The sequence below is a fragment of the Syngnathus typhle genome, linkage group LG20 (assembly GCF_033458585.1).
Source record: "Syngnathus typhle isolate RoL2023-S1 ecotype Sweden linkage group LG20, RoL_Styp_1.0, whole genome shotgun sequence".
NCBI classification, from domain to species: domain Eukaryota; kingdom Metazoa; phylum Chordata; class Actinopteri; order Syngnathiformes; family Syngnathidae; genus Syngnathus; species Syngnathus typhle.
In genome coordinates, this window is record NC_083757.1 from 6790852 (window position 1) to 6802356 (window position 11505).

At 49.5% G+C, this 11505-nt stretch overlaps 2 protein-coding genes across 2 annotated transcripts; both read right to left on the minus strand.

The window, feature by feature from the left end:
* Positions 1-51: 51 nt before the first annotated feature.
* On the minus strand, positions 52-3522 carry LOC133144702 (GMP reductase 1). The gene is made up of 9 exons (XM_061267597.1): positions 3276-3522; positions 2226-2345; positions 1936-2019; positions 1596-1769; positions 1395-1476; positions 1100-1206; positions 905-947; positions 634-793; positions 52-498 (listed from the first exon to the last, which is right to left on the minus strand). Exons 1-9 carry the CDS (start codon positions 3360-3362, stop codon positions 318-320), a joined length of 1038 nt encoding a protein of 345 aa, XP_061123581.1. The 5' UTR covers positions 3363-3522; the 3' UTR covers positions 52-317.
* Positions 3523-4578: 1056 nt separating this feature from the next.
* On the minus strand, positions 4579-11057 carry LOC133144689 (E3 ubiquitin-protein ligase MYLIP-A-like). Its single transcript, XM_061267576.1, has 7 exons — positions 10775-11057; positions 9768-9958; positions 6837-7022; positions 6521-6718; positions 6285-6449; positions 5768-6200; positions 4579-5704 (listed from the first exon to the last, which is right to left on the minus strand). The coding sequence occupies exons 1-7, from the start codon at positions 10859-10861 to the stop codon at positions 5525-5527; spliced, it is 1440 nt and encodes a 479-aa protein (XP_061123560.1). The 5' UTR covers positions 10862-11057; the 3' UTR covers positions 4579-5524.
* Between the last annotated feature and the right edge of the window lie 448 nt (positions 11058-11505).

The following is an 11505-nucleotide window of genomic DNA, read 5'->3' on the forward strand; positions in this document are numbered from 1 at the left end:
TTTGTAGTCAGTCCGCCCAAATGTAAACAAGTCAATGATGAGTCGGCAGACATCTGTGCGAGCACTTTTATTGCATTGAACCGACAGTGACAAGTGACATAATTTTACATTTTCTTGCCCGTCTCAACAGAGCAGCAAAAAAATTTGCCTTTGGTGTCTCTGCGCACAGAATGCAGCGGTGACTCAACTTAGGAGACGCCGCAGCTGGCCGCAGCCGACCGAGCCGTCGTCTGCCTTCCTCGATTTGCATTTGCATCATTTGCGAGGGTGGCGAGTCGGTCGACAGCAGGGGATCCCAAGATGTCCTCAAGAGGGCGCTAAGCGAACATTTGGCTGGATTGCTGTGTGACACGGATGAAGGTGGTCCGGCGGCTCAGCTCTTTCAGCTTGGCAGCCCCCACATACGTGCACGTGGAGCGGACGCCGCCCAGGACGTCGCGCACCGTCGCCTCCACGTCGCCCCGATACGGAACCTCCACTGTGCGACCCTCCGACGCCCTGACCCCCCCCCCAAAAATACAGTAAGTTAACGATTATCTTTATATTTGTTCTAATTTTGATAAGGACTTCTCGTCGATATTGTCGGAGTTCTGTGTGGCTGCTTTGATGGCCCGTAGGGCCCTCAAATGTTACCTGTACTCTGCCACGCCCCCCACGTATTTCTTCATGGCTGTGTCGGAGCTCATCCCGTAGAAGAGTTTGAACTTTTTGCCGTTCTTCTCTATCACCTCGCCCGAACACTGGTCGTGTCCCGCCAGCATGCCGCCCATCATCACAAAGTCGGCGCCCGCACCTTGAGGTCAAAGGTCAGAACATCGAGTTCCTCTTGAATGCCAAAGGCTCGTCCCCTCCGGTGTCAGCAGAGTGTCAAAACAAGAAGACGCTCACTCGTTGACACACTCACCAAATGCTTTGGCCACATCTCCGGGGCAACTGCAGCCACCGTCCTAAGCGTGTAGCAGAGAAAGAACAGGATAAAAAAAATAAAAATCCAGCCGCCTCACAGGCTTGTGGTTTGGCACGACGGTACCCTCTAACGGCCACTTTGTGAACTGACCAAGACTCGCTGGTGCAACTACAATGTGACTATTATACTTACAGAGATGATGTGTCCTTTGAGGCCGTGAGCCGAGTCCGCGCACTCGATGACGGCACTCAGCTGAGGGTAACCGACACCCGTCTTGATCCGAGTCGTGCACACGGACCCTTGAATATACACAAAAGCAACTTCATACTGTATTTGGAGCAGTGATTTGGTCAGTGTCCCGCCACCAGATGGCGCTCAAGCAGCATGCTGCGCATATTATAGTGCACAGAGCACAGATTGAATGGGAACAAACATTTTGGATTCTGCCTTGCAACAAGTGACATGTGGGATGGTGCATTGTGCCCACCTGGTCCGATGCCCACTTTGATGATGTCGGCCCCGGAGAGGATGAGCTCCTCCACCATCTCCCCGGTCACCACATTACCGGCCTGAGTGAAAAATAACAAAAATACCCCCTCATCAGTCGCTCCAAAAAGATCTTCATAGTTCCTTTTAAGGAACTATATCAATCCACTTGATCAAAATCCCTTTGTGTGTGTTTGCATACCATGATGGTGTGCGACGGGAACTTGGCTCGCACCGCCTTGACAAAGTCGACAAAGTGCTCCGAGTAGCCATTGGCGACATCCAGGCAAATGTACTTGAGGGCGGGCACAGCCTGAGCGATGGCGCAAAGCTTGTCCAGGTCTCCGCTGCCGCTGCCCGAGCTAGCCGCCACATGCTAACGTCACCACAACCGCCGCCCCAAAATGACAAACATTGACTTCAATTAGCCTTTTCAAATAGCAGTATAAGTGCAAGGAAAGTATTATTTCTGCAAAAGAAAAATCTTTCATTGCGATAAGCAATATTTATTCAGATTTCTTTCTCCCTAACTCATGCTTCACCTCCAAGCATTCGGGGTGATGAGAAGCAAAGTTCTTCCACTCATCCACTGAGTAGTGCTTGTGAATGGCCGTGAACAGCGTGTGCTGGAACAAAAGTAAAATGTTATTTGGAGAAATATAAAATCATTCACTATACAAGAGTTTGATGTCATTGTACAAGATTTGACTCGTTTTTTCTTTTATCTTCATTTATGCTGTCGGCGTTTATTTAAAACTGGGCGGGAAATGGTTAGTTTGATTCTTTTTCAAAACTGTGGATTCCGACCAAGCAATATAAAAAAGGTGTGTACTTTGCTGAGGACTTGGGCCATCTCGAAGGTCCCGGTGGTGTCCATGTTGGCGGCGATGATGGGGATTCCCGAGTACGTCTGCTTTGAGTTGCGGAATGTGAAAGTCCTCTGCAGGCCCACCTAGTACAAATATGAGCCAATCACAAATCAGCTCTCAGCCTTTGCACGCCAAGCCTGACTATGAATGTAATCGTGAGAAGTGTTGTCATTTTGTTTGGCAACCACAGTGCAGTAACTAAATGAGCAGCGACTTAAATGCTCCACCAATGGTACGCTCGCTTCCTCTAGCGGTATCATTTAACATCTATTTGTTTTGAAAGGGGCAAGTCAATCCAGAACTGTTCCTCGTGTGCTGCCCAATTTGTCGCCCTTCCGATTCATGTTTCCTTCCAGGCAGGCAAAATCCACGTCTCTTTTTTTCCCCCGTATCCATTTTGCCACTTTCTGTCGACTGGCGGGCGAAGGTTGCCACTGAACTTGTATCCCCAAAACTGGGGTGTGTAGTCTTTTGTGCACTCACACGTTGACATGTTGAGGCGCTGCCACATGGGAAATGCACGCGCCTCCGGTTTTTCTATTTTTACTCGCCGTTTCCCAGAAGTTCGGCCGGACTGGTGTCGCTGTTGACGCTCACCGCTCGCCCAAATGCGACCGTTGCGTACCTTTTCAAAATGTCTGAGATCATGAAGGGTGATCTGGCGAAGGACAAGTGCATACTTTAAGCGTTTTTTGGGGGCGGGTCTCCACGTCTTTGGGTGGGTCGACTATACTTGGCAAGCAGGGCCTTCGACTGCCTTTCGCCCCCAATGACTTGTTGCAGCAAATTCGAAAAGCTTAACTAAATGAGACGCAATTAAAGCAAAAGCCTGACAAATGGTTTTCACCTTTGCAGAAGGTCACGCTCCTCTCAGGCGGCCAAGAGCTCTCATGACACAAGAACAACACTGCCGGTCAAATACTATGTGGCCAAGATGATGGCACGTGCATAATTTGAGCAGATTTGCCTTTTGGAGCGTGTCTACTTCCTGGATGCAATTGCGACGGTGTTACCTCGGAGCGACTCTTCAGGCTGCTCCTTTTGGGCCGGAACAGGACATCCTTGAAGTCCAGCTTGAGGTCTGCGTCCATGCGAGGCATCTTAGTTGAGGAAGAGGAGGAAGAGGAGGAAATTCCCTTGAGGAAGGCTACGATGGCGGCAGCGGCGGTCCCGTGTCCGAAGCCCAAGCCACCAAATCCGAGCCTCTGGGTTGCCAGTGTATTTATAGCAAAGTGGGGCCCAGCCCTGCCCCTGCCGCCGCGACTTTATTTGGGCCTTCACGCCCTCTTCCTCCTCCTCCTCCTGCTTCATCTCCTCTTCCTCCAGTGACAAACACACTGCGGTAGCGTGTGCTGCAGTGCTAAAGAGCACACCTGCTGTCCACTCGGGGCATTGCTGGCTAACCACAAGGGGGCGATGCATGGTTGGAAGGCGGCTGGCCGGCCAGATACTTGGGGCGTTTGAATTGCTCACCCTGACCGCATGCGTGAAAAAGGCACAGGCGGGCCAGCCACATATGATGGGCCGTGAAAATATTCATTTATAATTGATTTTGAATCATGGTTGCGTCTGTGCTTTTGCCGCCATATTTACATATTTCCATTTGATCTTAGAAGAGGAAACGACGGCTCGATTACGTCATAGCGCCGCGGATGTCTACCGAGTGCGCGTTGCGTCATCGGTGCTCGATGTTATCAACGCTACTGTACACACGCACGTCACCGCTCGCTGGACTTTAGCAGACCCTGTTACTCTGCAGAAAATATATTCACATATTAAATCAATATTACGTAAGGCGGAAAACACACCCGCTCTCCTCGTCAATATTTGATTGAAAAATAAATCAATGAAAGCGCACATTGTTAGTGAAATAAAAAAAAAAAAAAAACTCAATCGTGGTGTTGACAAATAGGTTAGCTTTTAACCTTTTATGACCATTTTGCAGCTTCGACACACAAAATCGTATCCAATGTCAAACTAACATTTAGTAAATGTCACAATATTAACCATGAGGAGTAGTTTGACTTCATGATCCTATTGAGCTTTTTATTTGGGCCCCATAGCACATTAAGAGAAGTTTGTTTACTTGACATGTAGTAACCTTTATTTTCAGAACCCGTCAGACCGCTTTGAAATATTCAGCCAACTTTCCTCGTGCCGTCATCATTTTGTTTCCATGCTTTACAAAAAGAGAATGGACCAAATTGAGGAAGTAGAGACACTTTGAAAAAAAAAAGAGAGAATGGACCAAATTGAGGAAGTGGAGATGCCTGAAAGGCATCTGTTTACTTGCACACATGACTCGCGCAAGCCAAGTTTGTCTATAAAAAGAAAAAACTTTATTAATCTTTTGTCAAAAGCATCATGATATCTTACAGAGAGCGTCGAATGCTTCAGAAAACAGAAACAAAATCGCTACTTGTGTAAAAAGTGCCTTGCGGCGACTAACTTTTTCTTCTTCTTAGCAGAAAGAAAGAAAAACAATGCATTGGAAAGCAGTGCTGCTACATTGAGGCCTAAACCAAAACAGTGTCGCTGCGTGCGGCTTCCTTGTAAAGTGACAATGTTTGTTTTAAATAGTCGACATTTAAATAATGATTAAAAAACAACAACAACAACAATGAGCAGGCGAGTATTGCACGCGTCTTTGTACCCTTTCAAAAACGGACTCGATTTTATTTTATTTTTTTCCGAGAGAACCAGAGGCTTTTCAAGCAGGGGTGGGCCACCATTTTGATTTGATGCAATCATTGTGGAATTTCTGTCGACATTTTCAGGGGAGATGCAAATTTGCCCGACATTTGAGTTTGATCTATTTGCCATCGGTCAAAATGCGACTGCTACCAAGTTTTAAGCACCTAAAGAGCCGGACACGTGTGGCCCGCGGCCCTCGGGTTGCCCACCCTTGCTTTCTTTTTAACAGCAGGTATGTGCTGTCCTTTGGTATGTGTAAATGGAAGAATCGGTTTAAAAGCGGAGTGTCTGCAATCTGAGGATTGAACGCACGCCCGTTTAACGCTAGGTTGACTTAAACTCAAGATAAAAAGAAACGTTTAGTTTGTTTAAAATGGCGGGAAGGTTTTCAACATAAAAGCAATAAAATCGAGTAAGCGAGTGGGGGTGTGCGACGGACCAGCTCAGCTGATCAGTGAAATTCTTAAGGCAGAGAAAAAAAAAAAACATTTGGCAGCACACAAACATGTGGGTGGAGTGCTTTGTCCATCAGGAGTCCAGAAAACGAAAGGTGGACCAAAAGCGTCCCTCACGTGTGCGTGAAGACCTTGTGGTAGTCGTCCCCGCCGCAGTCGTGAGGGTCACGGCAGATGGACACGGGGATGCGGTCGGCACGCTGCTCGGCCATGGCCAGGTTGAGCAGGCTGCTGCAGGTGGGCAGGTAGACGTGCTGCACGTGCTCCACCTCGGAGCGGCACACCGGACACAGCTGTTGGGAGGGGGCGGGTATGTCAGACATGTTCACGATCGCGGCGTCGGGCGAATGTATCACCTGCAGCTGGTCGGCGCACGTCCGGCAGCACACCAGGTGCCCGCAAGGGCAGAAAGCGGCGTTGATCTGCTCCTCGCAGCACAGCATGCACAACAGCGCCTCCTGCAGTTTGTGAAGCCGCTCCTGCAGCTGCCGGCTCTGACAGCAGCTTCCGCAGTCGTCGTCGTCGTCCGAGACATCCTGGCGGCTGGGCGAGCGGCTGGGCGAGCGTGAGGGCGGCGACCGTCGGCCCCCGGTGCAGGACATTAAATCTCCCACGCCGGCATTGTAGAGGGCGCGGCGAGCGTGGTCGTAGACTTCCTTGGAGGTGCGGCGGATGTCAAAGACGTACTTCTTGCCCAGGTTGATGTTCTCGTTGAGGAAGAGGGAGGCAAGGTGCCCTTTGAAGTCGCGGCTGTACTGCATCATCACAGCGTCGGTCACCGTGTCGCACCTTCACGCACGCAAAAACGGTCGTGAAGCGTGACGTGGCGGCAAAACGGCAAGGCGTGCGTCAAAATGGCCGCACGGCGCTTACCGGTAGAAGGCGTGCGTCTCGGTGATGGCGCGGTACAGGCCGCTGGCTGCGCGGTTGCTGATCAGCTTGAACATGAGCACCACGCTTTCATTGTTGTCCTTGGTGACCGTCAGGTACACCGTCTTGCCCGACTGCGTGGCGATCTGAATGACGGGATAGCTAACTCTGCACACAAACGGCGCCGTATTTGTCAGCAGCGCAGACAAACCGCAACGCAAAGAGGAATTGACACGCACCGGTCGATGAGGGTGAAGTCCTCCTTGGACACGGCGATGCCTTCGGGTCCCACGCCGATAGCCAGGCGCTGGCCACTGGCGTCGCGGGCCCAGTGCCACTCCACGCCGTAGTGCTCCAGCGAGGAGACCAGCTGCAGGGCTTGGTACTCCACCGAGGCCTGGCTCAGGCCCTTCAGGGCCTTGTGTCTGCACACCATGCTGTCGTAACAAAAGAGATAACATTCCCATTGATTTTCGTAGAGTAGTCGAGGAACCGTCAACAGATTGTGTAAGAACCTCAAGCGCAAGGCCACTACGAGTATTGATTCCCCTTTACCTGTTGACAATTGTGGGACTGGGTTCCTCGCCGCAGAGCTCCGAGTACCAGTAGTGAGCCGTGTTCTGGTTGTAATCGCCGAACTCGGCCTGGGCCAACATGGCGCTCAGTTCCTCGGCCTGCTCGGAGCCCATGCGCAAGTGGCCGTTGTGCAGGTCCTCTTTCACGTGCGTGAAGAAGATGTGTCTGGTGGACAAACGGGATGGTCACCATGAGAAACTGCGACTCTGTATACAAGAGCTTTAGTCACTTTCAGTCTGACTGGCGAGTCACCGGGCTAACTGGAACATAGTTCACAAACTGTACGAGAAGCTTACAAGAAGAAGCTGTTTTGGGTTGCCGTGACGAGAACACGGAGTTCTGGCCCGGCCAAAGAAAACAGTAGCCACTCTGAAGGGGAGGGATGGGGGCTGACCATTGTTTTGTCCACAAGATGTAAGGAATTCTTCAACAGCGGGAGACGAGAACACTCCGACTGATAATAATGACATCATCGCTTCGTCTCTGAACTGTAGTAACCTCAGCCGACAACTCATCCGGCTGGCATGGTAACCTTAAGAAGATGTAAATCAGGTTGGACTACTCGTGACTCGCTTGCATCCGTCACCGGGTCACATGGAACGAGAGTTTGTCCAAACTGTGAGACCAGAAGCCCGCCAGCGTCTTGCGATGGAGGCCACGCTCGTGATAAAGCCAGACGATGGTCAGGCCGGTGGCGTGGGTGTAACAAACGCCGCTTTCAAAGCTCCCGTACTTCGCCACCCTCGGCACGCTCCATTGTGCTCGGAGTCATGTGACGCGGCCTACCTGACGCAAACAATAGACGAGAGAGCGACGGGGTGCCGAGCCAAGGTTATTGTCGGCCAAGGCTGGGGTTACTGCAGTTCAGGCAAAGCCAGGTTACTATAGGTCACCCATTGCAGAGCGTCGAGGCTCCTTTTTGGAACAGATGCTTTCGTGACAACATTTTTGTTCTGCTTCTGTGGACGGAACTCTTTGCGCACCTGTTGGGCTCAAACCAGCGTCAGCCAATCGCAGCTGTCGCTTCGGTAATCCCGGCAAACAAACAAATGGTGATGGTGACACGGTCATGAAAATAAACGGAACACGAGAACCGGTGCTGCCGTTTTTGTTTTAGAAAAACATTCAGCAAGCAAGCTGAGGCGGAATGCGGGGCAAGAATGAAGCACCACAAAAAACAAAAGTGCTTCTCACGCTGGCAGTGGAAATAAATCCAAGCCATTTGTGCTGTAAATAAGTTTGCCGTTGATGGAGTGGGACTCCTGCAGGGCACAGCTTACGGACAAAAACTAAGCTACTGGACACCCCTTTGGGAAATAAACAACATCGATGCAAATTCTGTCCTGATTTTTTATTCTTCGCGGCTTATGTCATTGCTCTGAAAGTGTATTTACGCAAATATTGTCAGTTCAGAAGGATGAAATTCTAAAATTTGGGTGATTTTTCCACATCACTGGTAGCCAAGTCAAAAATAAGGTTGTTGTCTGCCATTGCCCCAACCGTGGGCTCCGCTAAGAACAAAGCACCCCCACACAAAGTGAAACCCTACACCGCTTGCCGACAGCCAATCGCCCGCAAGAGTTTCCGTCCCAACAATGCGGCTTGCGCTGCCGAGCCGGGAGGGGCGAGGCGGGGTTTCTAGCGGTCATTGAACTGCAGTAACCTCGCTCATCAATCTGCTTGAAGAAAACCATGTTCCCAACGTTTGGCTCTGTCTTTGGGAATAGATGACCCTCGTCGAGTGACCTTTCCTTTTGTCACAGCCAGTCGTGCACATGAACAATATGCAAAACGTGTTCGCCAAATCATTATACCTCCTTCAAATTTGGACGAGCGCTAGAATTCTGAGCAAAATGGCTGCTTCTGACCAAATTGGCCGACTTGTACGTTGTGTAATTATACATTCAGATTTCGTGTCAATTTTTTGTTCTGAATCATTTTTTCATTTACAAATGACAAATGGATTATTATGCAAGCAACTCAATACTCTACGGTTAAAAAAAAAAAAAAAGCTCATGACTCTGACTCAGTAGTTAAACTTTAGCTCCAGAATCAACAAGGAAAACTCTTACAAACACAGAAGGTTAACCGATTAAATACCAACAGATAAAAAAGAAAAAAAAAAAAAAGCAAAGTGTGTGCCAGTGCCCTGTCGTTGCACCCGACCCGATGCCAACTACACCAAATACGAATGAAAGGGGGGGCGGGAGGCTCCAGCAAGTGGAAGTTTGTTGGCCCGTGTCACAGAAAAGCAGATCAATGCAAATAAGATGCTTAACTGCAACACTGACACAGAAGCAGCCTTCAACCGTAGCCTAGAGCCATTTTGGGGGGTTCATCGTGCACGGCGCAAACGCTGGACCCGACGTTCACGTCATCTTGACGTGGCGACCGTCTTACATAAGCTCTTCTGAGCGCGGCTTGTTACGCAATGCCAGAAGAAGAAGAGGAAGGAGGATCGCATATAGAACAAGCTCCCTTTTTTACGCCCCCCTCTTTTTGGGCTCTGTCGCAAACTGCTGAGCTCAGTCGCTACACAAATATGTCACACACGCCGCGCAATAGGTGTGTGTGTTAAAGTTCCCAAAAGCAGCAGTTGAACATTACCTACGTGTGCACGCATGGATTATCTTGTGTGCGTGCCTTTTGCATAACACATGCCTGCGGAGCGGCAATGCTAGCTTGCGTGAAGTAGGTCAAGGGTGACGGCAGCTTAACGACGCGACTCAACACGTGTGAAAGGACTCAAAAGCCAAAAAAGTGGGAAGGGGGCGGGAGAGGAGGTGCTAAATGTATAGATGACAATACGCAAATGCCGAACCACCAATTTACGGAGCCACTGTGGTTGAATTCTATTTAAGAAATAAACAAACTGAAGCTAATGGAACTAATTAGAAAGGGTGGACCTACCTGGTCTGTTCCTGGAGAATGAGATGAGGCTCGACGAAGAACTTGACGCGCAGCCTCAGTCGGCACGGCGTGGCGTTATCCACCTGCTGGCAGATGCGATTGCGCAGGTTCATCCACAGGTTCTCGCCTTTGCTGCCCGTCAACTGCAGTCCAAAGTAGTCCACCTCGATGATGCCCAACGTCCTGCAAACCTGCAAAATGGGATGACAACCCGATCAAATACACCCGCACAAAAGTCAAGGCCTTGAACTTTCCGTTTTTGACAATTTTCAAATATGTACAGTGCTCAAATAACTACGATTCAAGTCAGTTTCATATTTTAAATGTATTTGAACAAATAAACAACAAACAACATAAGTACTGCGTTTTAAAAAAAAAATTGTTTACATAAATGTATACAGAGAGGCCTGCCAAATCTCTCGTTGCTTTCTTAAAACTTAAATCACACATACTCCACTTTTCCTTAAAACATTGCTATTTGATGATTTGGACTTTTTGTCACGGGAAGTGCATCCCTCGGGTATCCCGCTTTCGTTACGCCCCTGAGACCGCGCCCCCTCGGCAGTGGCGGTAGCAGCAGCCGATGTGTTTGAGATTACATAACACGGTCAAACTCCTAAACGGCGTGTAGACTCAAGTTGTAAACTCTTTGAATACAAGCCAGCGCGTCCTGCATGAAGCACAAAGTTCCGACCGAGTTGGTAGTCCGACGAGAAGCGGACAGCGAACGTCGAGCTCTCGGCGATGAGCATGAACTCGAGTAACCTTTAAGAGAAAGAAGCCATTCGTATGGATGTGGCGTCAATTGTGCTTGCCCCATCCGGAATTGAGAAGACCTCCGTCGCTCGCGTGTTGTTTCGCGTTAATCACGTCCAACATCGAATGAAGTTTGTAACACTATCAATTGAGTGACGTCAACAGACGCCAAATAAGATCGCAGGCGCACGTTGCGTGTGTTCCAGATTCACTTTGCTTGAAAAGAAACGACGGTGCCTTTTGTTACTCACCTTATTCAAGCAATCTTCTCCTTTGGCCTTGGCATCAACTTGCACTTCCATCACAACCGAGTCCGGACGGGTCACGTGGCAAAGCATTTTGCTCGCGACTCTTCTTTGGTTTGGGCGCCACTCAAACTTAAACAAACAAATCAAACAGTGCTCCAGCCTTCTCGAATCCCCGACATGGAATCCCTCTCGTCACTTTCTTTTGCTTTCTTTCTCTCCTCCTTCCCTCTCACTGGTGCGTCCCTGTGGCGGAGCTGAGCTCCGTCTGCCGGCTCCTGATTATATGAACGGAGCGCTGATCGTAAGCCCCGCCCCCCGGAAGTGTTGTTACGCGATGCGAGATAGTGCTTGTGGCGCCCTCGTCTGGGGGCAGACACTTTTCTCTTGCTCGAATGAAACACGAGGACATTTCATGGCTTGTGCGCGTCTTTACAACGTTGCTTTAAATTATTCATGGGATCATATTCCAGAAATAGCACAAACAAACAAGGTGGCCTCTTCATGCCCACGTGTGGCGTCTGTGTGCTGGGAAATGACAACAAAAACACATTTGGGATGTTAGCAGTGTCAATGTCTGCGAAATAGCAACAATCAGGTTCAATTAAGAATTCAGTTTGAGTTCAGTGAGTAGTTTTCCCATTAAGCAAGTGCTCCTCAAACTGCTACAAAAAGCAAAGTGTAACAACGAACAAGCTGAGGAGACAATGGAAGCAAGAAGGCCCTGCCTGCTTCTA